Raw genomic sequence first — 25,792 nt, forward strand, 5'->3', positions numbered from 1 at the left:
GTACCACAAGATGATGTTGAATCCGACGAAGTGTGCTTTCGGAGTAGGATCTGGAAAATTCTTGGGATTGATGGTCTCAAAGAGGGGAATTGAGGCTAACCCCGATAAAATAAAGGCAATCCTGGACATGGAACCCCCAACAACTGTCAAGGATGTTCAGAAACTCACAGGAAGGGTTGCTGCGCTAGGACGATTCATCTCCAAGTCAGGAGACAAGTGCTTGTCATTCTTCAAGTCATTAAAGAACATTAAAGACTTTGTATGGAGTGAGGAAAATCAGAAGGCATTTGAAGAGTTAAAGAAGTATATGGGCCAGGCCCCGTTGTTGGCCAAGCCAGTTCTGAGGGAAGTTTTATTCTTGTACTTGGCTGTTTCAGAAAGCGCCTTGAGCGCGGTGTTGGTTAAGGAGGAACTGAAAGTCCAGAAACCCGTGTACTACGTCAGCAAAATTTTGCATGGTGCTGAGTTGAATTATTCAGCCATTGAGAAATTCGCTTTAGCCTTGGTAATGGCTTCAAGAAAGCTGCGTCCTTATTTTCAAGCTCACCAAATTGAAGTGCTAACAAATCAGCCACTGAGAAATATCATTCACAGTCCCAAGGCAAGTGGGAGACTGATTAAGTGGGCAATAGAGTTGGGAGAGTTCGATCTCAAGTATAAGCCACGTACGGCCATAAAAGCCCAGGCACTAGCTGACTTCGTGGTGGAATGTACCATACCCAACCAAGAAGTCGGGGGGCAGGAAGATACCATACCTCAAGACAAGGGAGTCGACAACGGGGACAAGGAGAAAGAATATTGGGTTCTCTATTTTGATGGAGCATCAAAAACAAATTCCAGTGGAGCAGGGTTGGTTTTGCAAAGCCCTGATGGATTCTTAATTGAGTATGCCATGAAGCTAGACTTCCCAACCACAAACAATGAGGCAGAGTATGAAGCCCTGATTGCTGGCCTTGGTCTAGCTGGGACACTTAGAGTCAAAAACTTAAAGGTCCGTGGAGACTCGAAGCTGATCATATCCCAGGTAAAGGGAGAATTTGAGGCAAGAGATGATACGATGGCTAAATATGTTCGCCTAGTAAGGGCTGTGATGACCCAATTTAATGAATGCCATGTTGAACACATTCCAAGGGAAGAAAATGCTAAAGCAGATGCGCTATCAAAGTTTGCTTCATCTGAGATTGAAGAAAGTTCAGGAAGTGTGTACTTCCGTGTTTTGAAGACACGAAGCATAGATGTTAAGCTTGTGGCTCCCATAGGCCTGGGGGCGTCATGGATCGATCCCATTAATGCTCACATTCAAACTGGATGGTTGCCAAGCGATGCAACTGAAGCACGAAAATTAATTGTTCGAGCACTAAGGTACTCCTTGATAGATGGAATTCTGTATAAGAGATCTTTCGTGGTTCCTTACTTGAGGTGTCTCAGGCCCGATGAGGCACGCTTGGCTCTTGAAGAAGTGTATGAAGGTATTTGTGGACAACACTTGGGGGGCAGGGCCTTGGCTCATAAGATAACTCGTTTAGGCTTCTATTGGCCAGAAATGATGGCTGATGCCAAAGAATATGTAAAAAAGTGTGACCGCTGTCAGAAGCATGCACCAGTTGTTAGACAACCCCCCGAGATGCTGACCTCTATCAACTCGCCTATTCCCTTTGCCATGTGGGGGATGGATATTCTAGGGCCTTTTCCTATGGCCACGGCACAAAGGAAATTTCTGATTGTAGCCATTGATTATTTCACTAAGTGGATTGAAGCCAAGCCCTTGGCCAAAATCACAACTAAGCAAGTTGCACAATTCCTGTGGGAAAACATTATGTGCCGATATGGAATTCCCCGTATCCTCGTCACTGACAATGGAACACAATTCAACAACGAGGAATTCAAGAAGTATTGCGAAGAAAATGAAATTGTGTTACGGTTCACCTCTGTGGCTCACCCGCAAGCCAATGGGCAAGCGGAGGTAGCAAACCGGATAATCCTGGATGGACTAAAGAAGAGGATCGAAAAGTCGAGAAATAATTGGGTAGATGAGATAATCCCCATATTATGGGCTTATAGGACTACCTGTAGAGTCACGACAGATGCAACTCCTTTCATGTTAGCATATGGGGCGGAAGCAGTAGTTCCTGTGGAGATATCACGTTCCTCTCCAAGGATTCAGGCTTTCGATGAGAAAGAAAATGAGGAAGGGCAGAGATTAGCCCTGGATTTAATTGATGAAGTGCGAGATAAAGCACATGCAAAGATAGTAGAATATCAGAAAAAAGCTTCATTCTACTACAACTTAAGGGTTAAAGAAAGGTTTTTTAAACAAGGCGATCTAGTCTTGAGGAAGATAGAAGCATCTGGTGTAGGACAAAAAGGGAAGCTTGCCCCAAATTGGGAAGGGCCGTACAGAGTCAAGAGTGTTCAAGGTAGAGGAACCTACAAGCTCGAGACTATGGATGGTTTTGAAGTCCCGAGGACCTGGCACGCACAAAACCTGAAGGTTTACTACGTGTAAGATAGGCGAAGTACGATTCTCACTTGTCATTGTGACAAGTAGGTTTAAAAGCACCTGGAAGCTTTGCTTGCATAGGATTTTATATTCCAGTAGAATTTACATTGTCTAGTTATTATTGATTAGGGTCGAACCCATGCTATGTAAGGTTTTGAAAAACCAGACTTCAAACTGAAGAAATCGAAATTATTTCAACCTATGGATGTTTGAGTTGTGATAACACTGGTGTGGCCAATTAGTTCAAGCTTGAATGCATATTAAAGTATCAGAAAGATAAAGGAGAAAAATGCGAATAAGGAAAGAAGCATATAAAATAACCCCGGAGGGTAATAAGATCTGATACAAACAAAAGTCCAGACATAAATTAAGGATCAAATTACAGAATAGAAAAACTACTCCTCCATGTGGGAGCCTTCATTCTCTTTCTCCTTATCAGCGCCTTCAGCGTCCTTCGCAGGAGAAGCGGGAGGAGAAGCAGTGTTAGGATCCAAGATGCGATCATCTGGCTGAGGGGAGTTAAAGAGGGCATCTATACTGTCCTCCGACTCAGCCTGCTCAGGACTTATAAAGTCCTTAGGGTCGACTAAGCCCGGGTACTTCTCAGAAACCGCCTTCACGGCCGCGTCCCATCCCTGAGTAAACTGTAGGGAATAAAGACCCTCATCATGAATCTCCATGAGATTCTTAAACTTGTCAGAATCCATGTAGTCATCGATGAGCTTATCCTTATCGCTCCTAAGTTTCACCAGCTCGGAATGAGCCTGAGCCAGCTCCTCTTTCTTCGTGTCCAGCTTCTTCTCCAGGACCTTGGCTCTCTCCTCCCATTTCTTCATCTCTTTCTCAAACCCATCTGAGTTACCCTTCCAGGACCTAGCCTGATGGAGGGCCGCCTGGAAGTAGGTATTACTCTGGAAAGAAATATGTATGAGTTAGCACAAGTTCGTTGGAATACAAGAAAGTTGGGATTCAAAGAAGGAGAGAAAGAAAATTACCGCAGCTTGGGCTTGAGAACCCAGAAGCTCAATAGTCTCAATATCACTCCCCGTAACAATGTCAGTAAAGTCATGGGGAGTGACGGAGTGATAAGACCAATCTTTAGCGTGTTTGGTGGATCCAACCACCGTATCGCTCCTCCTGAAGCCCCAGTTAGGCCTGAAGGAATGTGCCTTAAGTGGAGGATCCACATCGTCCCCCAGCTCGACCACCGGGACGTGGGGCTTAAGAAAAGAAGGACCGTCAGGTTTGCTCCTAGGGTCCCTGTTTAGCTTGGCCCTTTTCTGACGGCCTGACTCCCCCTCCTTAGGCCTGTTAACATTATTGATGGCCTCGCAAGCTGAAAGGAAAAGTAGAAGGAACATTAAAATCCAGAAAAAAAAAAAAAGAAAAAAGTGCGATTAAAGAGAAGGAAAAATAATTACGCAGGTATAAATTTACCCTTATCACTGGCCTGGGAGAGACCAACTTTCTTCAAGGAAAACTCCTCTAAAAGGGTCCAGGTATCCGTTTTCCCATCATCTGAAATTAAGGCCTGGTAGGCCACCTCCTCCTCATCAGTCAATCTGATACTACCAGGACTACCATCTGATACCTTGCAAAATGGCCTACGGAAGAGTGTGGCCCAATCACCCCCAGCCCAGGTCAGCCTCACAAACTCATCCCTCCATTTAGGGTTGTTCTCGACTATAGAGTTACTATCAAAGATATGGGGAACTTTGGGTCGTTGGCGAATTAAAACCCATCCCGGTTGACTCATGGAGCTATTATAGAATTGGAAAACTTTCCTAAAGACAGCTACGGAAAGAGGGAAGTTATTCCTGAGACAAAGGACCATAAAACAGATAATATTCCTCCAGGCGTTGGGAGGGAGTTGACAAGGGTTGATTTGTACATCGGCTAATAAACGAGGAATAAATTCGTGGAATGGGAACCTAAGACCTGCGGTCAGGGCTCCTCGATAAATGAACAGGGTATCCCCCTCCCAATTACAAGTCCTATCCCCAGGGGCGGCTGGAGTGATCCTAAGGTGGGGTGGAAGTCTGTACAGGGTATTCATAGACTCTATCCTACCATCTAACTCATGAAAAGTGTTACCATGATTATACGAATCTAACTCAGACAGAGAAGGATATTCATCACCTCTCGAGTTAATCATATCAATGAGGGAAGTATATGGAGATTGAATTTGGATGTTTGTACCTCTCTTAGAGACATTCATCTTCTGCAAACGAGCTAGGTCACGGTCCGCCATTAATATGCTTCGGTTGAAGGCTTGAAACCCAGAAATACTTGAGAATGGAGGAGCTGCGGTAGCTTTCGTCGCCGGGAATCGCCTTCAAAAGGGAGAACTTTAGAGAAAAATGTGAGATGAAATGAGAAGTGGGAAGTGAAGTGAGGATTCTCACTCCACACTCCACTTATATAGGCGAAAAGCTCGGAATACGAGGCGTTTTTAGGCCCATTTAGCCAGGCCCAACCTAAAGGCCCATCTACAAGAAGTATCAGGAACAATCTAGAAGCTCATATAGAAAATGAATGGTCAAAAATCGACCAGAGTTTTAAACTGGATCGATCGGAGTCCTGATCGACGCAAAAAAGGATCTTGATCGATATATTATTCGAACAGAAGGGAAGAAATCCCCTAAATTCGATCAGAGTCCTGATCGATACAAAAAGAGAATCCTGGTCGATATATTATTCGAACAGAAGGGAAGAAATCCCCTAAATTCGATCAGAGTCCTGATCGATACAAAAAGAGAATCATGGTCGATATATTATTCGAACAGAAGGGAAGAAATCCCCTAAGATCGATCAGAGTCCTGATCGATACAAAAGAGAATCCTGGTCGATATATTATTCGAACAGAAGGGAAGAAATCCCCTAAGATCGATCAGAGTCCTGATCGATACAAAAGAGAATCCTGGTCGATATATTATTCGAACAGAAGGGAAGAAATCCCCTAAGATCGATCAGAGTCCTGATCGACACAGAAGAAAATCCTGATCGATATTCCATTCGATCAGAATGATAGAAAATCACTTAATTCGATCAGAGTCCTGATCGAAATCGATCAGGAATCCTGATCGATTAAGCACGTGTAGCAATCGACTAGGGTGTCACTTTGAAGGCCAATTCGGTCAGAATCCTGATCGAAATCGATCAGGAATCCTGTCGACCAGAGTGTAAGATCCTGAGCTAATTCGATCAGGATCCTGATCGATTTTGGCTGCATCCTGATCGATTTTGGCTGCATCCTGATCGATTTTGGCTGCATCCTGATCGATTTCGAATGCATTCTGATCGATTTTAAGCCAGAAAATTAAGGGATAAATCCCAGAAATTAAGGGAAAAATCCAGAAATTAAGGATAAATCCCAGAAATTAAGGGAAAATTCCAGAAATTAAGGATAAATCCCAGAAATTAAGGGAAAAATCCAGAAATTAAGGAATAAATCCAGAAATTAAGGATAAATCCCAGAAATTAAGGGAAAATTCCAGAAAAATTAGGGAAAATTCCAGAAATTAAGGGAAAAATCCAGAAATTAAGGATAAATCCCAGAAATTAAGGGAAAATTCCAGAAATTAAGGATAAATCCCAGAAATTAAAGGATAAATCCCAGAAATTAAGGGAAAAATCCAGAAATTAAGGAATAAATCCAGAAATTAAGGATAAATCCCAGAAATTAAGGGAAAATTCCAGAAAAATTAGGGAAAATTCCAGAAATTAAGGGAAAAATCCAGAAATTAAGGGAAAAATCCAGAAATTAAGGATAAATCCCAGAAATTAAGGGAAAATTCCAGAAATTAAGGATAAATCCCAGAAATTAAGGGAAAAATCCAGAAATTAAGGGAAAAATCCAGAAATTAAGGATAAATCCCAGAAAAATAAGGAAAAATCCCAGAAAAATTAGGGAAAATCCCAGAAAAATTAGGGAAAATTCCAGAAATTAGGGAAAAATCCCGGAAATAAGGGAAAAATTCCTGGAAATCAAAATAATTCCTAAATAAAAAATTCGTTGTAAACGTGTAGGTCGCTCCACACTTTACGGAAAAATGAAACCCTGTAAGGGAACAAATAGACTTAACTTCTGCGAAACCTATTCAATGTTTCCCAAAAGTTGGGGGGCAAATGATATGGATAAATAAATTATGATTGTATAATTAAATACTGCATTAATTGTACAAGCTGTGGGCTGCTAGGCCCAATAAAAAGATATATGAAACTCAGACCAGAAAGGTTAAGCCTGATGGACCAGATCAGGCCTGATGGAATAAAAAAGGCCCAAAAGCCCTAATTATTAATTAATTTCGTAATTAATTAATAAGGGAAAAATCAGCTATTGAGAAGAGTCCCGATAAGGATATAAATCCTTATAGATTAGCCTCAAGGGGACCTAAAAGGATAAGGAATCAGCTTCCTACTTCCTAGGACTCCTAAGTCTATCCTAATTCAGAGGCTTGTCCACCAAGTCTCCTATACCAAGTCCAATTCAAGGACTCCCACATCTATATAAGGGGTCTCACCCCCACAAATCAGAACTACGTTTTTTGGCTTGATTCTCTAATACACAGAGATACGTAGGCATCTCGTAAAGGCAGATCGAGCCACGAAACACGAGAGCAGCCATTAAAGGCCTTGAGCTCCCGAATCTTAGTAATAAATACAGCATATAATAACTTTCGTTTTTTATCCATAACATTAAGAAAGAACAGTCCTTAAAATAAAAAAGAAACCAGAATTACATTCACCCCCCTTCTGTAATTCTTTGTTAGATTGTTTGGGAATAACATTTACTTTGTAATTGTATCCAATCCCACTTAAAAAATTACTTTATTGGGCAACAAGAACCAATAATATCTCCCCTTAAGATGAAGAACCTTCCCTTGGTATAATAAAGGTGAAAATTCTCCTCCTTAGTATAAGAAAGACTATTTTCAGTATACTCTCTATAATCTCTCTATAATTTATCCCCCTTAATTGAGCAATCATTTAAAATGTATCATAGAATTTGGGTAGGACCACACAATCAAGTGAAGAGATTATGTTATTCACTAACAATCAACTTAGGTTAATTTGTAGAAGGGGGTTGAATACAAATAAAAATTTCAAGTTAATTTGTGCACGGGAAAGGAAATATAAACACGTATATTTATAATTTCACGTGGGTTATTTTTTGACTTGCTACATGAAGTTTATTTTTGAAGAAATAATATGTTGCAATTACAAGTATAATCTCACTAATGCGGTTTTCAGTATTTCACTAAGAGGAGGATATTTCTCTTAAGCTCTGTAGAAATGAAAAACCTATTTCTTGAGTGAAACACTGCTACTACTTGGTTTATATCACTAAGTTACAAAGCTTGCTAGAAAAAACATATTGCAGTCTTCGAGGTCCAGCAAGGTCACTTCTTCGTTCGCTTTCTCGTGATGTTTGGCAATGAGAATAGATTTTATCTTGATATATAGCCTTGAATATATCTCCAGTTTATCATGCATGGAAATGGAATGCTTCTTCTTCTTCTTCTTCTTCTTCTTCTTCTTCTTCTTCTTCTTCTTCTTCTTCTTCTTCAGAATCTAAGATCACATGCAAGTTTGTCTTGGTTACTCATCTTCTTTTATTGAGATTCCCATCAACCTATGTGTTGTGACAATCCTAGGTTTTGACTAGTGATGACCATCGGGTCACTTCGGGGTCGGGAAGTGCTATCCCCGCCCACGATCCCAAAATCGATCCCCAAACCTGCCCCGATCCCCGAACATGGATTATTTTACTCCCCGTTCCCCGCCCCAAACGGGGAACAGGGATCCCCGCGGGGATTCAGGGATTTTTTTTATTTTTTTCGTTTAATAAAAATTAAATTTTAAATAATATTTTTCAATAAAAATTTACATAGTAAATCATACTATATAGATTTTCTTTTAAATTTAATATTAATGTTTAACCTTAATTTGAATTAATATTTATTTCTAGTATAATAATAAATAAAAATAATATTATTATAATGAAATAATATCACGGTAAGTAAATTTAAATCATATAAGAGATAAGAAATTGAAAATAATACAATATTTTATATATTTCAATATTTATTTGAGATATATATATATAATATTATTTTTATTTAAAATACGATTCAGGGTCGGGGATCGGGGCGGGGAGACACTAATCCCCGCCCCCGCCCCGATCCCCAAATTTTTTGCACATATCTCCCCGATCCCCGCCCCGTACAAGTTGAAGGGCACGAGCACAAGTTGGGCAGCAGTTGTAATATCATCCAAGGCCGTCTAGAATATTTACAATTTTAGCGTGGCAGATGCAACGGATAACCTGTGTTTTAATTATGTAAAACCATTTTGAAAAGGGTGGAATTTCGATAACTTTCATTTATTTTTGAAGGGTAATTGAAGGAGGTTGGGTGAATTTCAAGATTGCGTGTTTACCAGCATGCCAGCTGGAATGACTGTTTGAAGAATAGAACTTATCGTTGACTGCTGGTACTGGTCTCCATTTGCCTGTTGTAATTTGCCGAGCATTATAGAAGGTTTTGTATCACAGTTCTCTATGATTGAAAGGTACTAAAGTATTAATAGTAATGCCATATTTATCGAAATCCAAATCGAATCTTGTACCGCATTCTTATAATGTTCTGCCTCTTCTTCCAGAGAAGCGGTTTTAAGTTGCTCCTCCTTACATTGTTTTGATAAGATTTTATTTTTAAACTCATATCGCGTCTGCATGTGCCAATTCTTCCTGGCCTCAGCATAAAAGTGGCCAGACTGTAGATAGTACCAATCTCTGTCCACTTGAACTTTTTGTTCTAGCGGTAAGGTAATGGAAGGACTGGACTGCAGTGGACTAACGATGTTGTCAGAGGAGTTGTTTTTGGAGCCAAATTCATCAGGCTGGACGTGTCTTGCCATTTTCTAGATGAGTTAAAAATAATTCTAATAGGTACACATAATATAATTATAAAAGTAAGATTTTTAAAAGTTAAGTACGCATTTGATAAGACGATAATAAACTTGTTTGGACAACAACATCGTGTGCTTTTAGCAATGCACGTGTTAGAATACATTAAAAAAATTATAAACTTATAGTGAATAACTGATCATACCTTGTTGAATGCTGATAGACTTGAACTTACAAATAATTGAGAAATTTATAATGAGCTTTTTAAGTTTTTAAAGTAGACTATGTCAAACAGGGGATCAACGCAATTGAAGTTGAGCAATATTTTTCTTGATTATACATATCGAAATCATTTATTTGATGGATATTGTAATCTTGAATATTTTCATTGTTGCCTTTTGTATATGCCTTTCGATACGCCTTGATATGTCATGGGTTTCAGTATCATATTGTACACAATATGAGAGCAATTCCTAGATGGAAGTGAGGGGTGAATGAGTGATACAGTCGTAAATATTGAAACAACAATCTCTACTTTGATTACTAATTAACTACGGGCTAAAAAATTTCATTTGACTGATTTATAAACCTTTTTTTTTCTAGGGCTCAAAAATGGCATAAGTTATTATATATTTAAAGTTTTTGATCAAAGTTGTTAAAATTATGATTATGAGGTATAAGTTAAGTGTTTATAATCTTTTTGGTAATATGTTCCTTTTGTTAGTGAGTAAAGTTATTATAAATAACGTAAAGTGAGTTTAATTGTGATTGTACTCTACACTCTTTCATTTTACCCGTAGCTTATTTTTCCGCTCATATCTCAAATATTATTGACTTTAAAGTAAAAATTATTATTATTATTTTTTAAATAGAATTTTAAGTTATATATTTTTTTGAGAAAAGGATAATTTAAAAAGTTACTATTTTAAATATGCGGCTGAAGCAATTAGAGATGAGTGCAGTTAAAAGGAAACAGTTGAGTATAATTTTGATTGGAGTTTGTGCATATAATATAAATTTATGGACATATATAGTATTTATAGGATCTAAACTTGAAATAAAAAAAATTTAAAAATGATTTAAATAACGATATAATTACAATTTCCCTTCGAATTCTTGAAAAAAGTCATAAATATCAATAATAAGTCTTTACGATATAAATTTATTTTTATGTTACAATCATGATTGATACTCGATTGGGTAAAAAATATATATAAATTGTTTGTCAGTTATATTATTGGTGTCTTGTAAGTTGTATTAAAGGTGGGCGTTGGAAAAACCTGGAGTGATGCCTACGTTAAAATTTTAAGAGTCTTTATTTTCATTAAAAAGCTATAGTTACAGGTTGTGTAACTGACGTGCATAAAAATAATTATAAATGTTGTACATAAATATTTTTATCTTGCTTATATATATATAGTTCCACAGATTCTATCATTAGATAAGCACTCAACCCAATCAAGAAAAAGGTCATCTCAAGTGTTTCTATTATTTACTTTTAAAGATGATGAGGTCTAACAGTTACACTTTCCAGACCTTGCCAACTGCTATAATAGTGAGTATAATGCACCAAGTTGTGTTAACAGGTTGCTTTGAAGATTTTTATAATTATTTTATTTCCTGGTCACATCTACATAGTCCAATAGAAATCGTTGTGTTGTTAAGAGAATTTCCATTGAGCGAGTTTTACAAATTTGGAAATGCCGGTAGTCTAGTCGATAAAGATTGTTTTAATCATTTTTTTCATATCGGCGAACATTTAATGGTGGCAGAAGCGATCATTTATATTCATTGCAGAAATTTGCTTTCCCGTGTCGGAAATATCGAAGATCATTTTTTGGTTCTTAGCAATTTGGCGGCCACCGGGCATTTCTTAGCAATGGTGGCCAATTTTATTATAAGAGTTTTTTGTCGAAAAAGGCAAAGGATTTTTACATTGCAAAGTCTTCTCTCTATTTATAGTCATCCATGTTATGCAAGAGATATTGTTCCTGCTCTCAAATACGTAGAGGTTATACGGTCAAACATGGGAGTTTCATATATTGCATTTGATATTGATGTGAAAGCTTCATGTCCGTTCCATCCGGGTGGTGCAGAGTTATTACAACGGGATGAGATTGAACTGTCTGAAGACTGTTTTTTCTGTAATGTTAGAAGCATAATTAATATGTTTTCAAGCATGGGATCGTAGCTGTTATTGGTTTGACAAATTATTATGGACATAGCTAGTTTAATATTTCATTTGCGTCTAGTTTTAAGAATAAGGTAATGGTCAATTGTTAAGGTCTTGTTATTATTAATGGTTTGTACAGCTGAATAAATTATGTTTCATAAAATTATTGTATATAATGTTTTTGTTAGTAAGAGGAATTACCTGTGAGGATTGCTTGATCCACTCGTCAATGATCGATTAGCATCTCAACCATTCTCATATCTGCTGGAACATTTAACTGCAAGACATGCAGGTAGAGGTGCATTACATTAATAAATCCAAGAAAATATGACAGAAGCTGGTATTGTAATGTTTTACTGTCGAGCTCTGACCTTCGCATTTAATCTCAGAACTAAATTATGAATGAAAATGTACTATTAGTAGAAAAAGTTCCAGGTTGATGAAATTAGCTCAGGGAGGTTATCAGTCATTTTTCATAACAGGATGAGTTTGTTGCCTGTATAATTATAGGCACATTTTAGAATCACAATTACTAAAAATTTGGCTAAATCATCTTTTACTGCTCTTATACTCTATGAACCAAAGGGATTACAAAGTAAATATTAAATATATTTATTGTCTTAATTATTAATTTAGATTTTAGAATATACAGAAGGGAAAACAAGTGAAGTAGACAAGCCTCTATAATAAAATCATACTACGAAGCAGAAAAACTTATATACAAAACATTTACTTAGAATTATGACAAGTGGTTGTGCTAAGTGCAACACAAGGAGTGAACATGACTACAATGTGCTGCATGTGTGCTCAACACAGGTTACTCTGATATATGATGCATAAGGCTTTCTTTCCTCTATAAATTCAGAAAAAGGAGGGGTGGAAGAATAGTGAATAATCGTATACCTTAGCTAAATTTGTTAAAGAAAGTGTATTCTGTAAGAAGGGGATCATCTTGCACCGAGTTTCGATACTGAATGCAAATGATGTTATCTTGAATCCCAGTTTCACCAAAACATGCTAAAGTAGCCCCTGTATGAGAATAAATGTAGATAAGTCAATATGAAGCAAATAATGGCAGTTCATGTGAGAAAGGAAGGATTTTTATTTTTCGGCTTGTTTCCTGCAAGTATAAAAAAGAAAGCTAGTATCTCAAAATCATGAATCGGCAAATGAAGTATAATATCAAGAATGCCGTTTTCAGTTATACTATTCAGTTAGGTTTCCCAGTACCTTGTTTTTCCTTGAAGTGCATAGTTGGTATTATCACCGTCAGGCCTCTCTAGAAATGATGACAACATGATATACTTCTCCTTCCGAGGCGAACCAGGATCATTTACTCTCTTGAATAATTCATAAGGAAAAGGATATGATATTCTGAAATCAGCAAGTGACAATTACCAAGTTTGCATTAGTAATAACACTCAAGTATAAAACTTAAAAGAATTATAGACTAATATTTTATATGTTATACAAAAAAAAGATTAAAATTTTATTTTTTATTTTTTTAAACTTAATAAATAAAATAATATATTACACTTCCACGCTGTTGACCTTGTGCACAATTTTTCAAGTTCAAAAATTAAGAGTATCTGCCAACTATTGAGAGAGAAATACGATTTAGCAGGAGTGACGATAATCACACCTTTAAACACCCACAATCGAATTCTGAGTCCTGCTTCATAGAGAAGCCGGAAGAGGTAACATTATTCAAATAATGCAGTATACCCTAAATATCTCTTCGAAATGAGTTCTTGCAAGTATATAGATGCAGGTGTTGCTGCTTGTATCAACATTGTTATTGATGCCATGAAAATTATAGGTGAAAGAGAAAGTTGATCAAAGGAGGGGTGAAATATATATTATATGTTGCAGTATGTAGTAGGTAGTAGCCCCTTTTATTGTCTTAAGTAATAGACAGATAAAAGGGATGCTAACAAAAATTTAAGCACATACGAGAACGGAAGATAGATACCAAACTAACAAAGACACAGTAAAAAGACACATCAACACCCAAGGTATATACTTTCCCCACTTAGAGCAAATCCCATGTAAATTTCGGGTGCATTGTATTATTACCGCTTGATGGAGCCTGAGGTTTTGGATGGACAGGCATAGTCATTGCCGGTGCGGGATCAAAGGTCTCCCATTGAATTGTTATGATCTGACATAAGGTGAAGCCCAAACATGGTCCCACAAAAAATAGGATTTTCAACACAGGAAGTATCGAACTTCCTTTGAACAAAGATGAACTAATTGAAGTACCTACGGTTGAAGGAATGTATATATGAGCTGCTTTTTGTTCAAAAGCCTCTTATGGCCCTTACCTTTGTGTGTATAACCTATCGCCGCTATTTCATAACAATTCCTAGAGCCAATATTCAAGTGCCGGGAGCCAGAGAGCAACTAAGTGCTATGCCCGTGGCTGCTGGGGTGATCATTTTTGGAGTATGCCTGCTCTGACCATGATTCCGCTAATAATTATAGAATGGCAAGTGGTTTTCCATTCCGAAGAACCAAGATAACGAAGTTGAATTACTAACAATAGAAGACAAATCTAGATGATATGAATATATAAGGTATAGGGGTGCATAGGTGCTCCACAAAGGGGAACATCGTTGTAGGCACTATATATCAATTTAAATTATCCGACCATATCCAAGTATTTCAGAAAATATAATAGAATTTAACAATTGTGATAGTCACAACTACAATATATTATCAAACACTTCTCGGTAGACAATATTTTTGGTATAGCCTTTTGTGACCTCGTCATTATCAACTGTAACAATCCTCAATCCTTTTGGGGATGTCACCCTTGAAACTGCGATATATAATTGGCCGTGTCCGAAAATGGATTCAGGCAGGTATAAGCCCACATTTTGGACAGTTTGACCCTGACTTTTATTCACAGTCATTGCATAACACACTGCAATTGGAAATTGTTTTCTCTTCAAGACAAAGGGCAGTGTCTTATCAGCCGGACACATTGTTATTCTAGGAATGTATGTGGTATTGCCAATTCTATTACCCGTTATAATTAGTGCTTCAATCAGAAAAGGGTAGCATCGAGTGATTATGAGGCGAGTGCCTTTACACAACCCCTTCTTAGCATTGAGGTTACGTAACAACATTATCGGTGCACCAACCTTATCCTTGATTTCATGGTTTGGCATGCCACTAAATTTTAATGAGTTGAGATATCCCGGGGGGTATAAGATTTCGTCAGACTCGGAAGTGGATGAACCTTTGCAAATACTGTCACAACTCTTGTAGACTTTGAATTCTCCTGGAAGGCTTTGTAGAACGGTGACATTAACACTCTCTATGTGTTCATTAAGTGGTGTTAATATAGCTCTACTACGCAGATATTCTACATCCCCATGTTTTTTATGCAAGTCTTTGTAGATTTCATTGACTATTGCTTTGACAGCATCACCAGAATAATTCACACGGACCTGCAAAATAATATTTTAGGGTAGCTTTCAATCATGCTTGAGTAGAGTTATGGGTTAAGGATATACTAAGAACTGTTATTAGGAAATATGTTTCATAGTGAAAGTGGGTGGTGTTTAATGATATTTCTAAGTACCGCAATTGGGTGAGTGGAATAATGTGTGTGGAAATGTAGCTATAGGGGAATTTTATAATGAAAGTATATCATTAACTTGCAATTCTTTTCTAAGCTGGGTGGTTTTAACGTGTTAAGTCAACTATTTGTAGAAGTAACCTATATTGGCCATCCTTTGCAGAGAGAAATGATTTAATGCTGCCAAAATGAGAAGACACTATAATGTATGTTCAACTGTTAGACATTATGAAGATGCCAGTAAAGAGTTTAGACCGATTTAGTAGACTAAGACTACATTGTTAAGACCAGCTTACGGGCATTATAGGAGGAATAATTGTATAGCATGCTTTGCAGTTTGCATTGCATATTCGGCTGGCTAAATCGTGTCTAATATATATATTAGTTTATTTAAATTTTCAAACCATGTCACCTAGATTTGTGTATTACTGGTCGTCGAAGCAGGGCTTTTCGCAACCCCGTATCAAATACCATGAGTAATATTGGGCTAGGTAAAACGTGCTACACAAACCTCCTCAGGTAATGATACCCATGATGGCTCAAGGTCATCACCAATTGCAATAGTTTCCTCTAATCCATCTCCTAAAGCCAACACCCAGTCCCTGAACTGGACTTTGTCCCCACGTACAGTAACTGTAGGGACATTTATTTCAATGCGCATATTTTCTCGCAGAGTGAATACTTTACAATAATGCAACAAATCTGACTTGCTAATGCTTGCTGCAACAATTTCCACACGCCTCTTCTTTGGAATAACCGGCAAAACTTGACGAAAATCTCCGCCCAAGACCATGGTTAAGCCACCAAATGGTAAAGTCCCAGCCTCTTGATTAACCTTGGAGCATATATCTCGGAATGTGCGGTCAACAGCTTCGAATACATAACGGTGAGTCATCGGCGCCTCATCCCAGATTACCAAGCTTGTGTTGCATATTAACTCTGCCAGGTATGTATTCTGTTTTATTTCACAACAACTAAATTTGTCAGCGTCAATTGGTATTTTGAAGCGTGAATGAGCTGTTATGCCTCCTGCAATCAAAAGTGAAGCTATACCAGATGAAGCAACAGCAAGGACTATTTTTCCCTCACTCCCAAGCCTGGCTATGGTAGTCGACCACAAGAAGGTCTTTCCAGTTCCACCAGGGCCATACACAAAATAAAACCCTCATATATTTCTATCCACCGATTCCACAATGTGGTCAAAAATGATGCGCTGCATTTGATTCAAGAATTGTATACCCTCACTTGCTTTTAATCGAAGTTCCTCGCGATCATACATCATCTTTTCCATCAGTAATTCATTTTTATATTTAGTAGGGGAGACAACTCTCAGCTCTGGCAAACCAGGGTAATCGACCACTTTTTTCCCATACTGCTTCAACAACTCATTAACTGCTTCAAGTGCCAGCATTTCCTTGTCAGCATTTCCGATTTTCAATTTTGGGAAATTTGTCATTTTATGCCGTGTATATTCAATGTCGTCAGCCATGTCCACCCAATGGCTCATCCAAAGTTCCAATGGGTTGCTAACTTCACAGAAAACTAACAAAGTGACAAACAAATCCCGGAATTGAGAGGCACTTGCACATACAGAGGCATCAGCTAATGCAATGTGCCATTCTTTATCAGATTCAAGCAATCCTCTATGAAAACATGTCTCTTTGTAGGTAGGGTAAACAATTCCGTCAACAGTCCTAATGTTTTCATAGTTCTTGGGCCCGACAACAATGTTTAGCAATAACCGCAAGTAGAAGCGTTCACCAAATGCTGGGTGGGCATAAAACATACACCCAACTACATCAACATTTTGTTTTCGGTGAAACCATCATTTAGAAGCTGCATCCCATCGGAACTTTATTGGGTATTTGATAAATGTTAGATCTTGACCCAATTCATCATAACGATTATTCAACATCCATTGAATGAACATTGTGCCATCAGGATCAACCCTGCGAACAACTTCTGGCAATGTCTCGTTATCACGAAATCTAACCTCCTGTTCATTTTCCAAGTGGAAGTACAGTCGCTGTACAAAGGGCTCCCTGTGATGAATGGGGAACTCAAATAGACGCCAACATGCCTCAGCTGCTGATACATATCGACATGAAAGATAGTTGTTCACTTCATCTGAGTCAGAACTTTTAAGAGTTGACGATCCTGCATTTTGGGTAGGGGGTTGTTGGGGACCTTTCTCTAATCGTGTTGTTGCCGTATCGGGACCCTTGCCAATATACTTAACTAAATATTTTATGGAGAGTGACCGATTGCACCATTCGACATTTATGTGCCCTTGATATTTCACCAACAAACCACGATGGTATGGGACCACATGCCTAACAATGAAACCGAGGCTTGGTAATGAAAAGAGATTGGTTCAAACAATGTTATATTGAAAAATTAGGTGTTATGTAAGTAGGTCATTCATTTTTTCAGGGTGGCATAACTTGTATATTTTTTTATTATCTTAATTTGGGTTCATAGACAACATCCATGATCTCAAGCACATATATGTATATTTATAATTTGTAGAAGTAGAACTGTACTTATTAAAGGGGTGAATCCAACCAGCTACAAGGACCGTGTATTCTAGAAAGGATGTAAAAGTTTGAAGGCAACACATTAATAGGGGTAAATTATGTACAGTTTAAAATGACAAGTTTAAGAAATATTGGTAAAGAAATGTTACCTGTTATCCAACTGTATATTTTTACACTCCACTGTTACCTTTGTATCCCTCCTTCTATACAAGGCGTAGCCGTCAACATCAATAATTGTGTTATCGCTGAAAGGTTTCGGATAAAGTTTTGTGCATCGACCGTTGAACATGCAGGGACACTTAGGATTAGCTTCTCCACATGGTTCATGCATCATGAGTTGTGACACAGATTTGTACCCTTCTGGATCTGCAATTTTATCTGGGATTTCAGCACTAATGACATTATCAATGTCCTCTGGAGTTAGCAACTTGTCTGCCGCCGCCAACCATAGTACAATATGAGCATGCGACAGTCCCCGCTTCTGAAACTCCACTGTGTACACAACTGCAATTTAATGATAGAGAAGTAAATAGGTTCTTAGCGTCAAACATAATGACAAACAAATTTGTGCAAAATTAAAAAGTATAAAATTCTTAAATGAACATACAAAAATGAAGCATTTGACCTATTTTGCTTTCCCAGTATCAGTTTACGAGGTGTATTGTTAAAAAAGTGCGTTGCCTAAAAACCAGTAAATTAGATTCTTATATCCAATAATTTAACCCATTTTAAATTTAATTTTGAAAATGGATAAGGGGTAGCTCACGTCTAAATACAACTGTAACTATTTTTTATTTTAATTCTCCTTGCCCAACTTCAGACAATTTTTGTAATTTGGATCATATGCATGTATTTTTTTAAACTGAAAACATATTGGCTTCAGGTAGTTGTGCGCACCCACCAGGAGTTCAGCTGAACTCCTGACCCCCGCAAGAGAGTTCACCACCCCAGATTATTGATAGCACTCAAATATCCTGTTTACACACGTAAATTTACTTATGGTATTAGTTCCAATATAAAAATAACTTATAAGCTCTTAACCTTTTAGTCATATTCCAAGTATCTTACTTTTAACACTCATAATGGTCATGCACCACCAATTATATATTATTGTTGATTTGAATTATTGATGTATGTCTGCAGTTTTAACATTAATTTTATGTTATAATTTTCCTATCAGTGGTCCTGATTACTAACTCTAGCATGGGTGCTGATATTTCAAAAATTAATCATTGTTGAGTACAAAACTGATAATTTTTATATTTAAGTTTTAACGGCTTTGTCTTCCATAAAATTAATATTAAAGTCATATCCACAATATTTTTCGATAACAAAGAAATTTTTACGCATAAGCAAAAAAAATTGAATTACGAATTAGAAATGCAAAGCTGTGCGGAAGAAGTAATCATAAGGCAATGAAGAGAAACCTGCGAGGACACGACCCAATACATGTTTTTTGGTGAAGTCATTGAGCATAGCATCAAGCTTCAATTTAAATACACGTGCTACAATATCAGGACGCACAGAGGCATCATGGGATCCGGAAGACTGAACTGCCTCCTGTATTTCCACCCATTTTGGATTACATGTAAAGGTGATAAATAAATCAGGATGTCCATATTCCTTACAAACAGCCAAGGAATCCTGGAAATTTTGTTGCATGTATCGATAGCCACCAGTGAAACTCGATGGCAATATCACACGCCTTCCAACCTCTGTGGCATCCACATCACCGCGTCTTAGGCTGTCTATAATGTTGTTATAAAGATCTGATCTTATGATTGATTGATGTCTGTGCACCCATAGTAGCCGGCTACGCTCCACTGAGCACCAGGCGTCAACAATAAATTGTAGGAATAGGCGTCCATCAAGCAATAAGGTATGACCTTCACCAATACGATAATGTGCTCTAAATGCATAATACTCACGCATGCTGACCGTATCCTTTTCACGTTCAGAATTATCTGCATTCCGGTGTTTAATATTAATTCTATACCCATCTTCCCCAAATGGGAACAACAAAGGGTACTGCAGTGACATGAACGAAGGGTGCAAGTCACTAATGTGTTGTAGGCCAGTTGTTCTATGCTCGGCAACCACATCCCTAGAGCTCACAAAGTCATTATCGACTACAAGACCCGCAAATTCGTAATCATTGGCCGTTGGGAGGTTTTGAAAACGGCCATCAGAAGTTCGTCTTTCAAACAATCTAAGGCGAACTTGTTCCGGCTGAACACCTGCAAATCTTTCCCGCACTTGCTTAAATATATTGACTAAAGTATTCTCACACTCCAATATTTCTTCCAGAATGGAGACAATTGTAGGATCCACCTCTCCTGTTTTACGTGTAAAGTTAACCCAGTGGTCCACTGCCTCCTGACCATCATACATATACAGTTGTACAAATTTTGGCGTTTGGCCATTTGGCGGGACTAAAGAGCCTAGACTGTGATATGTGCGACCACACACTCGAAAGACATATGGCCCCTTTCCATTATTAACTGAATGATCAATATTTCCACCTAATGAACAAAATGCAAAAATATTATTATCTACCCGACTCTTGCTGAAGAAAACATTGAACCCGGTCCCTCCAAATCTTATCAATTCGTTTAATTCTGGTGGTGTTTCATGTAACAAAGGCAGTTGCACTTTTCCCTTCCCACAACAGATTGAATACCCCTGTAAATTCGGCGGCCCATACCCTGGCTGCGCAAAAATTGCATGTCTCTTCTTGCCTGCCAATATTGTGGACAGTATTGCTTTCCACTATGTCATGGCAAGTCAATTGTAAGTACATCATAAAGAATCATTTTTCTGGTATGTATCAAAACAATCATGACAAAACACAGAAATGACGTCTTACAAAATTCCCTTTTTCTTCGATTTATGGATGTGCGCATTCGCCGTGATTCTGCGAGTCATTCAAACTCAACACATAAAAATAAGAAAACATATCCTAGTATTTTTCCTGGGGGGAGCTATATCTGTTCCCTTACGATTTGCAAGCAACCATGATTTAACAACTTTTTTATTTGGAAAACGCATGCCTTTGTATCTACGTAAAGATTTCCCGCAAAAGAAAAATCAATTCATACAGTAGAAGGTTAGGTTTAGTATGAGCACCTGCAGGTGCAACTTCCTCAGCAATAATTCCTGCAGCTAAAAGTCACGAGCAGAAATTTTTATTGAGAACAGTCAAGCACAAGCAACCTCGCCAATTATTACATGTTTTATTATGGGGGTTTACTTTTTGTTCCGTGTGATTCAGGACTTGGTCTTGATATGCTGCGCGGATCCAACACGTCTTCGGTTATAATGCCACCAGACCTCCCTCTCTTCCTCGAAGGGTCTTCCCCTTGTTTTGAACATAGAATAACAAGAAAGCCGTTGAGGTACACATACATTATATGAGTCCATAAATAGATTTGATTCATGGCCAACTTGGGGGTGTTAATATGACATAAGTTGTGGATAAAATAAATTACCCCGGCTTGTTCCTTCCCCACTTGTCGAACCTGGGAATGGAACCATGTTACGCTGACAGCCTAGTGCTTGCTCCTCCGCTTGAAATAATTATTAAGAAAATATGAAACTAATTAACACTGAAAGGGATTCCTGATTGTTATTTCTATAACCATGGATGACCAGTTTTGGGCATAGAAGCATTAAATCAAAATTAGTACCTTCACCGGTAGCCTCGGTAGCATTAGTAAGATCTCCTACAAAAATAATTTATGGGCAGTACAAAGCTATGAGGATAATCAAGCATGACCAAATTCATTTATACTATATGTTTTATTGGTGTGGGTTATACTTTTTGTTGTGCATGGTCCAGGCCTGTGTATTGATAAACTCTGCGGATCCATGACATCTTCGGCCAAAATGACCTTAGACCTAGCTCGCTTTCTTGGAGGCTCTTCAACTGGTTTTAGACATTAGACAAACAAAAACTTGATGATCATTACATACAAGAGCAGTTTTAGAATTTGGAATAAGTGCAGGATTGGTGGTTGCACCGTTTGACCACAATACCTGGAAACTGACAATGATGTAGCTCATAACTCTTCTATAGTAACTTACTTTTTTTACGTCGAGAATTAACCCTCTGTCTTGATAATCTTCTTCTCTCCAAAACCTCTCCAGTCACAATAATTTTAGGACGCCCGTTATGCCTTGGTGGCCCCACCCCATCTCTACCTGTCAAGTGCAGATTTAAACCAATTCAGGCCTTAATCAGATTTTTAATTTAAAATTTTATCCAAAGTACATTACAAGAGTTTGTAAGCACGGAATATATGTACTTTGAATAGAGTTGATATGCACAGCAATGAGTCTACTAAATTAAACAGCCAACCATTTAATCCAAATTGTATGCAAATCAAAACTCTTTTACAATAACTTACTTACTGGACGGTGGGCATTCACCAATTGCCTTAATTCTCTTCTCCAAAACATCTTCAGTCACAGTGATCCGAGGACGCCCCCTTTTCCTCGGCGCCCCCACACCATCTTTACTTGTCAAGTGAAGATAAAAACCGTTGGAATAACTTGATAATCAATGTGGAAAGCAGCTCAAAACGTCCACACATGGGAACTTTAGGCTCTGGTTCTACGTTTTCACAGTTCTAGAAAGTTTGGCAAGCAATTTTTGAACCCATCTGTTCAGATCAGCTGACACAGCCAACACAAAATTATTGCATTGACTGATACTAATTACTACAACTTTACAACACACTTAGATTAAACATCCAGCAGGTACAATCACTTTCATTTCTGGCTACCTTTAAGCATTCAGTTCAAACTTGAAATATCATTACCAGAGTGATTGACTGTGAAGAACTGTACATGTTATTGACATTCTTTAGTTTATGATTTGCCAATAGGTCACTTTAGCACCCATATGAATTGCTTTGCAGGGCTCAAAGCAAGCCAAATCAAGATTGAGATGTTTACGGTAGAAGGGAAAGAATCGTTTAAAAATGATGATGTGATCAAGGTTCGTACTTTAAACTGCAAGACTGTATTAAACTATATACATAATCGTTGTAACAGTTCCCTTTATCAGTATAAAAAGAATATGATTACTTCAAATATGTTTTTGTATATTGCAATAAAAATTAAAAGTAGACGGAAGAAGATAGATTTATCAGACCATATAGCTCAGTTCCTATCAAAGGTAACAAGAAAGTAATCCAACTGAAGATGAACTGAAAATAATTTGAACACAAATAACTAATATATACACCCTTAGTTATTGCCAGTCTTAGTTGAATTGTAATTCTTGACTTATTTCAGAAATGTCTTAAGTCACTTTTCTGGTATATTTTTGATCACAGTGGAGCATATTGGTATGCGACCTTTAGAAGGAAACCCCGCATAAGAAAAGATTTGTTTGTAGGGGTTTTATAGTGTTCAACTTAATTTTAATACTACCATGTTAGAGAATAAGAGACCGCCCATACACTTATTCGATGCCTCTTGGCCAAATAACAGATTCTATCAGCTGAAGTAGTAGGCCGTTGGGAGAATCATGCTATTTTTTTGCAGCCTCGTGGAGTTGGACTTTGGAGAAACACCCTTGGAATCTACTATTAGGTATGATTTTGGAATATTAGTGGCCAGGTCAGGATGATGCATGACATTTGCAAAGAAACGACCATCACTGCCTGAGGACTTCTGATGTGCTTCAAAAGTTTTCTAAAGAACAAAATTCTGAGTACTTGCATATATTGCAAAAACCATTCCATAGGTTACCACATGATTTAGTACTTCTTAAAATTTTTCCCAAAGGCGGGACTTCACAATATCTAATCCTTGGCGTGGGAATTGGAATATCAATATACATCCCACAAATTCGCTTCTGAGCAAGACATATGGTATGTTTGGGTTAGTTTAATTGCAAGTTCAAAATCAGTCAGCGATGGGTTCGGGATTTTTGTTTCAATAGCGGCTCTCATCTATTTGACCAGCATTTCTCTTCTGAGGTATATATAAGAGGAAATGGGATACTGTTGGAATCTTCTGCATTTACAAATGTGTGCAATGGGTACTGTTAGTCGTAAAAATTTGCTTAAAGAACAAATCATTCCACTAGAAACTGAAAATATGCTTAGCAAAAATTAACACATTTTCAAATATTTGATATATAATGTATCTGCAGTCTGTAGAGGGGTTTCCACGAAGCCACTTAGGAATACATTCATAGCTTACAAACTGATCCATTTTTTACAAACATTAGTATATTTGAAAATATATACATAAATATAAAACAATAAAAAAAATTAGTTTGATAACTATTCACCATTTTAAATTTTTGTTACCGAGGACATGTCATACCTAACGCTCAAACAATCTTTAATCTCAACTTTTGCTTTAAAATATTGTTATATTCAAGTTTCAAAATATTTAATTTTCTAACCATTAATTTTATAATAATAAAAAAGAAATTCCATAGAAAGAAACATGAATAAGATAAACATCAAGCTTTAGCTACTAACTAACACTAATACGCTTGAAAAGTAGTGGTTTCCCCTCAGTAAAGCAGGATAAAAGGCGTGGTTTCTGAGAACAATTTGGAATAAGAGGTAAAAGCTGAAACTTTCTGAAAAAGGTAGATGTATCACTGATTACAAACGAACCAGGCGGAGAGCTTGATACATACCAATCTAGCTGCCACTATAACATGATCAACAGGCACTTTTGAAAATATATACATAAATATAAAACAATAAAAAAAATTAGTTTGATAACTATTCACCATTTTAAAATTTTGTTACCGGGGACATGTCATACCTAACGCTCAAATAATCTTTAATCTCAACTTTTGCTTTAAAATATTGTTATATTCAAGTTGAAAGAGGTGTTACTGATACAGAAGATAAAAAGCAAAAAACAGTATGCACGGAAAGGTACAAGAGAAGAGATGCTGAGGAACATTGGCAGATGTCAGATGTAGACATTGAAAGGGAAGAAGATTGTGGAATTTGCATGGAGTCAAATTGCAAAATTGTCTTGCCTAACTGCCACCATGCTATGTGCTTGAAATGCTACCGGGAATGGTCTCTCTCTCTCTCTTTCTCTCTCTCTCTCTCTCTCTCTCTATCTCTCTCTCTCTCTCTCACACACACACACACAAAGACACACATCAAATGGTATTAACCTGCTCAATAACATGATGGATGATTTGACTTATTACTTTACAAGTTTAAATGGTCAACCTAATGATGGCTTGAATGGGTAAAGCTGTGGGTCGTATATTAATCATTTGCATACCTACTTAAGCGTGCAAGAAGAAGTGTGCTACTTGCGGGAATTGCGAATCGATGCAGATTCCAACCCCCCACCACCACGCAAAAAAAAACAACAATAACAACAGCAGAGGAAGATTGTACAAAATAAAATGTTCAAGAAGTGACATCGATAAATTAGATTGCAAGCCTATGAAGCGGAAGTACAAAACGAGAATTTGGAAAAGGACTCTACCTGATTGTCCTGCAGTATCAACGGGTACATCCATACCACACCCAGTGCGACGGGAACCTGAACTCCCGGTCCCCAACCCTTCAGTCTTGAACTCCGAATTGTTGTTTAACTGCGCCAGGATTACTGTAAGCTGTTTAAGTGAGCGTGAAGACGCGTCGAGGCTTGTGGTTGACAAGATTGGGGGGCTTTGGCTGATGATGATCCGAATCTAAAGAATCTATGCTTACGAGGGTTGACTGTTTGAAGTAAGCGTTTGTGGGCGGCCGCGGAGAACAAAGAAATTGCCGGCAGAGACTACAGACTCGTGTTTCTCCTAAGACTAATTCGATTGAAAGGGATTTGAGGCAGGCAATAACCAAGGGCAAATCTGTAATTTCATTGAGACTTTTTAATCTCATCTATATTATGTGCCTGTTCTTCTATTATATATAGAAGAGATGTATGAAAGAAAAGTTAACAGCAACCAACTTGTCAGGTTTAAAATATATTTGTTTGGCTCTGCATATATAAAACAATTTTTTTATTTTTTATTATGTATAATTATTAATAATATTAAATAGACGGTTTAGTTTTTCGGTTCGGTTATAAAGGTTAAACCAAA

The 25,792-nt window shown here is 37.6% G+C and overlaps 2 protein-coding genes across 2 annotated transcripts; both read right to left on the bottom strand.

Moving 5' to 3' along the window:
* Positions 1 to 14,288: 14,288 nt before the first annotated feature.
* Positions 14,289 to 16,955, bottom strand: LOC141660986 (uncharacterized). Its single transcript, XM_074467964.1, has 3 exons — positions 16,409 to 16,955; positions 15,681 to 16,198; positions 14,289 to 15,038 (listed from the first exon to the last, which is right to left on the bottom strand). The coding sequence occupies exons 1-3, from the start codon at positions 16,953 to 16,955 to the stop codon at positions 14,289 to 14,291; spliced, it is 1,815 nt and encodes a 604-aa protein (XP_074324065.1).
* Positions 16,956 to 16,994: 39 nt separating this feature from the next.
* LOC141660987 (uncharacterized) lies at positions 16,995 to 23,931 on the bottom strand. The gene is made up of 10 exons (XM_074467965.1): positions 23,907 to 23,931; positions 21,790 to 21,906; positions 21,524 to 21,631; positions 21,393 to 21,428; positions 21,195 to 21,272; positions 20,957 to 21,064; positions 20,833 to 20,868; positions 19,134 to 20,444; positions 17,856 to 18,210; positions 16,995 to 17,502 (listed from the first exon to the last, which is right to left on the bottom strand). The coding sequence occupies exons 1-10, from the start codon at positions 23,929 to 23,931 to the stop codon at positions 16,995 to 16,997; spliced, it is 2,682 nt and encodes an 893-aa protein (XP_074324066.1).
* Positions 23,932 to 25,792: the final 1,861 nt, after the last annotated feature.

The sequence above is a fragment of the Apium graveolens genome, chromosome 5, assembly GCF_009905375.1.
Source record: "Apium graveolens cultivar Ventura chromosome 5, ASM990537v1, whole genome shotgun sequence".
NCBI classification, from domain to species: Eukaryota; Viridiplantae; Streptophyta; class Magnoliopsida; order Apiales; family Apiaceae; genus Apium; species Apium graveolens.

Bases quoted from the DNA above. Each gene is read 5' to 3' on its own strand.
- LOC141660986 (XM_074467964.1), bottom strand. From the start codon at position 16,955: ATGTTTTATGCCCACCCAGCATTTGGTGAACGCTTCTACTTGCGGTTA. The intron at 16,199-16,408 runs GTATACAATTCT...TTTTGATTGCAG, and splicing joins TCGATTAAAAGCAAGTGAGG to GAGGCATAACAGCTCATTCA. The intron at 15,039-15,680 runs GTTTGTGTAGCA...ATTATTTTGCAG, and splicing joins GGGTATCATTACCTGAGGAG to GTCCGTGTGAATTATTCTGG.
- LOC141660987 (XM_074467965.1), bottom strand. From the start codon at position 23,931: ATGGATCAGTTTGTAAGCTATGAAT. The intron at 21,907-23,906 runs GTATTCCTAAGT...TGCACTTGACAG, and splicing joins TCAGTTTGTAAGCTATGAAT to GTAGAGATGGGGTGGGGCCA. The intron at 21,429-21,523 runs GTATAACCCACA...TTATTTTTGTAG, and splicing joins TGGACCATGCACAACAAAAA to GAGATCTTACTAATGCTACC.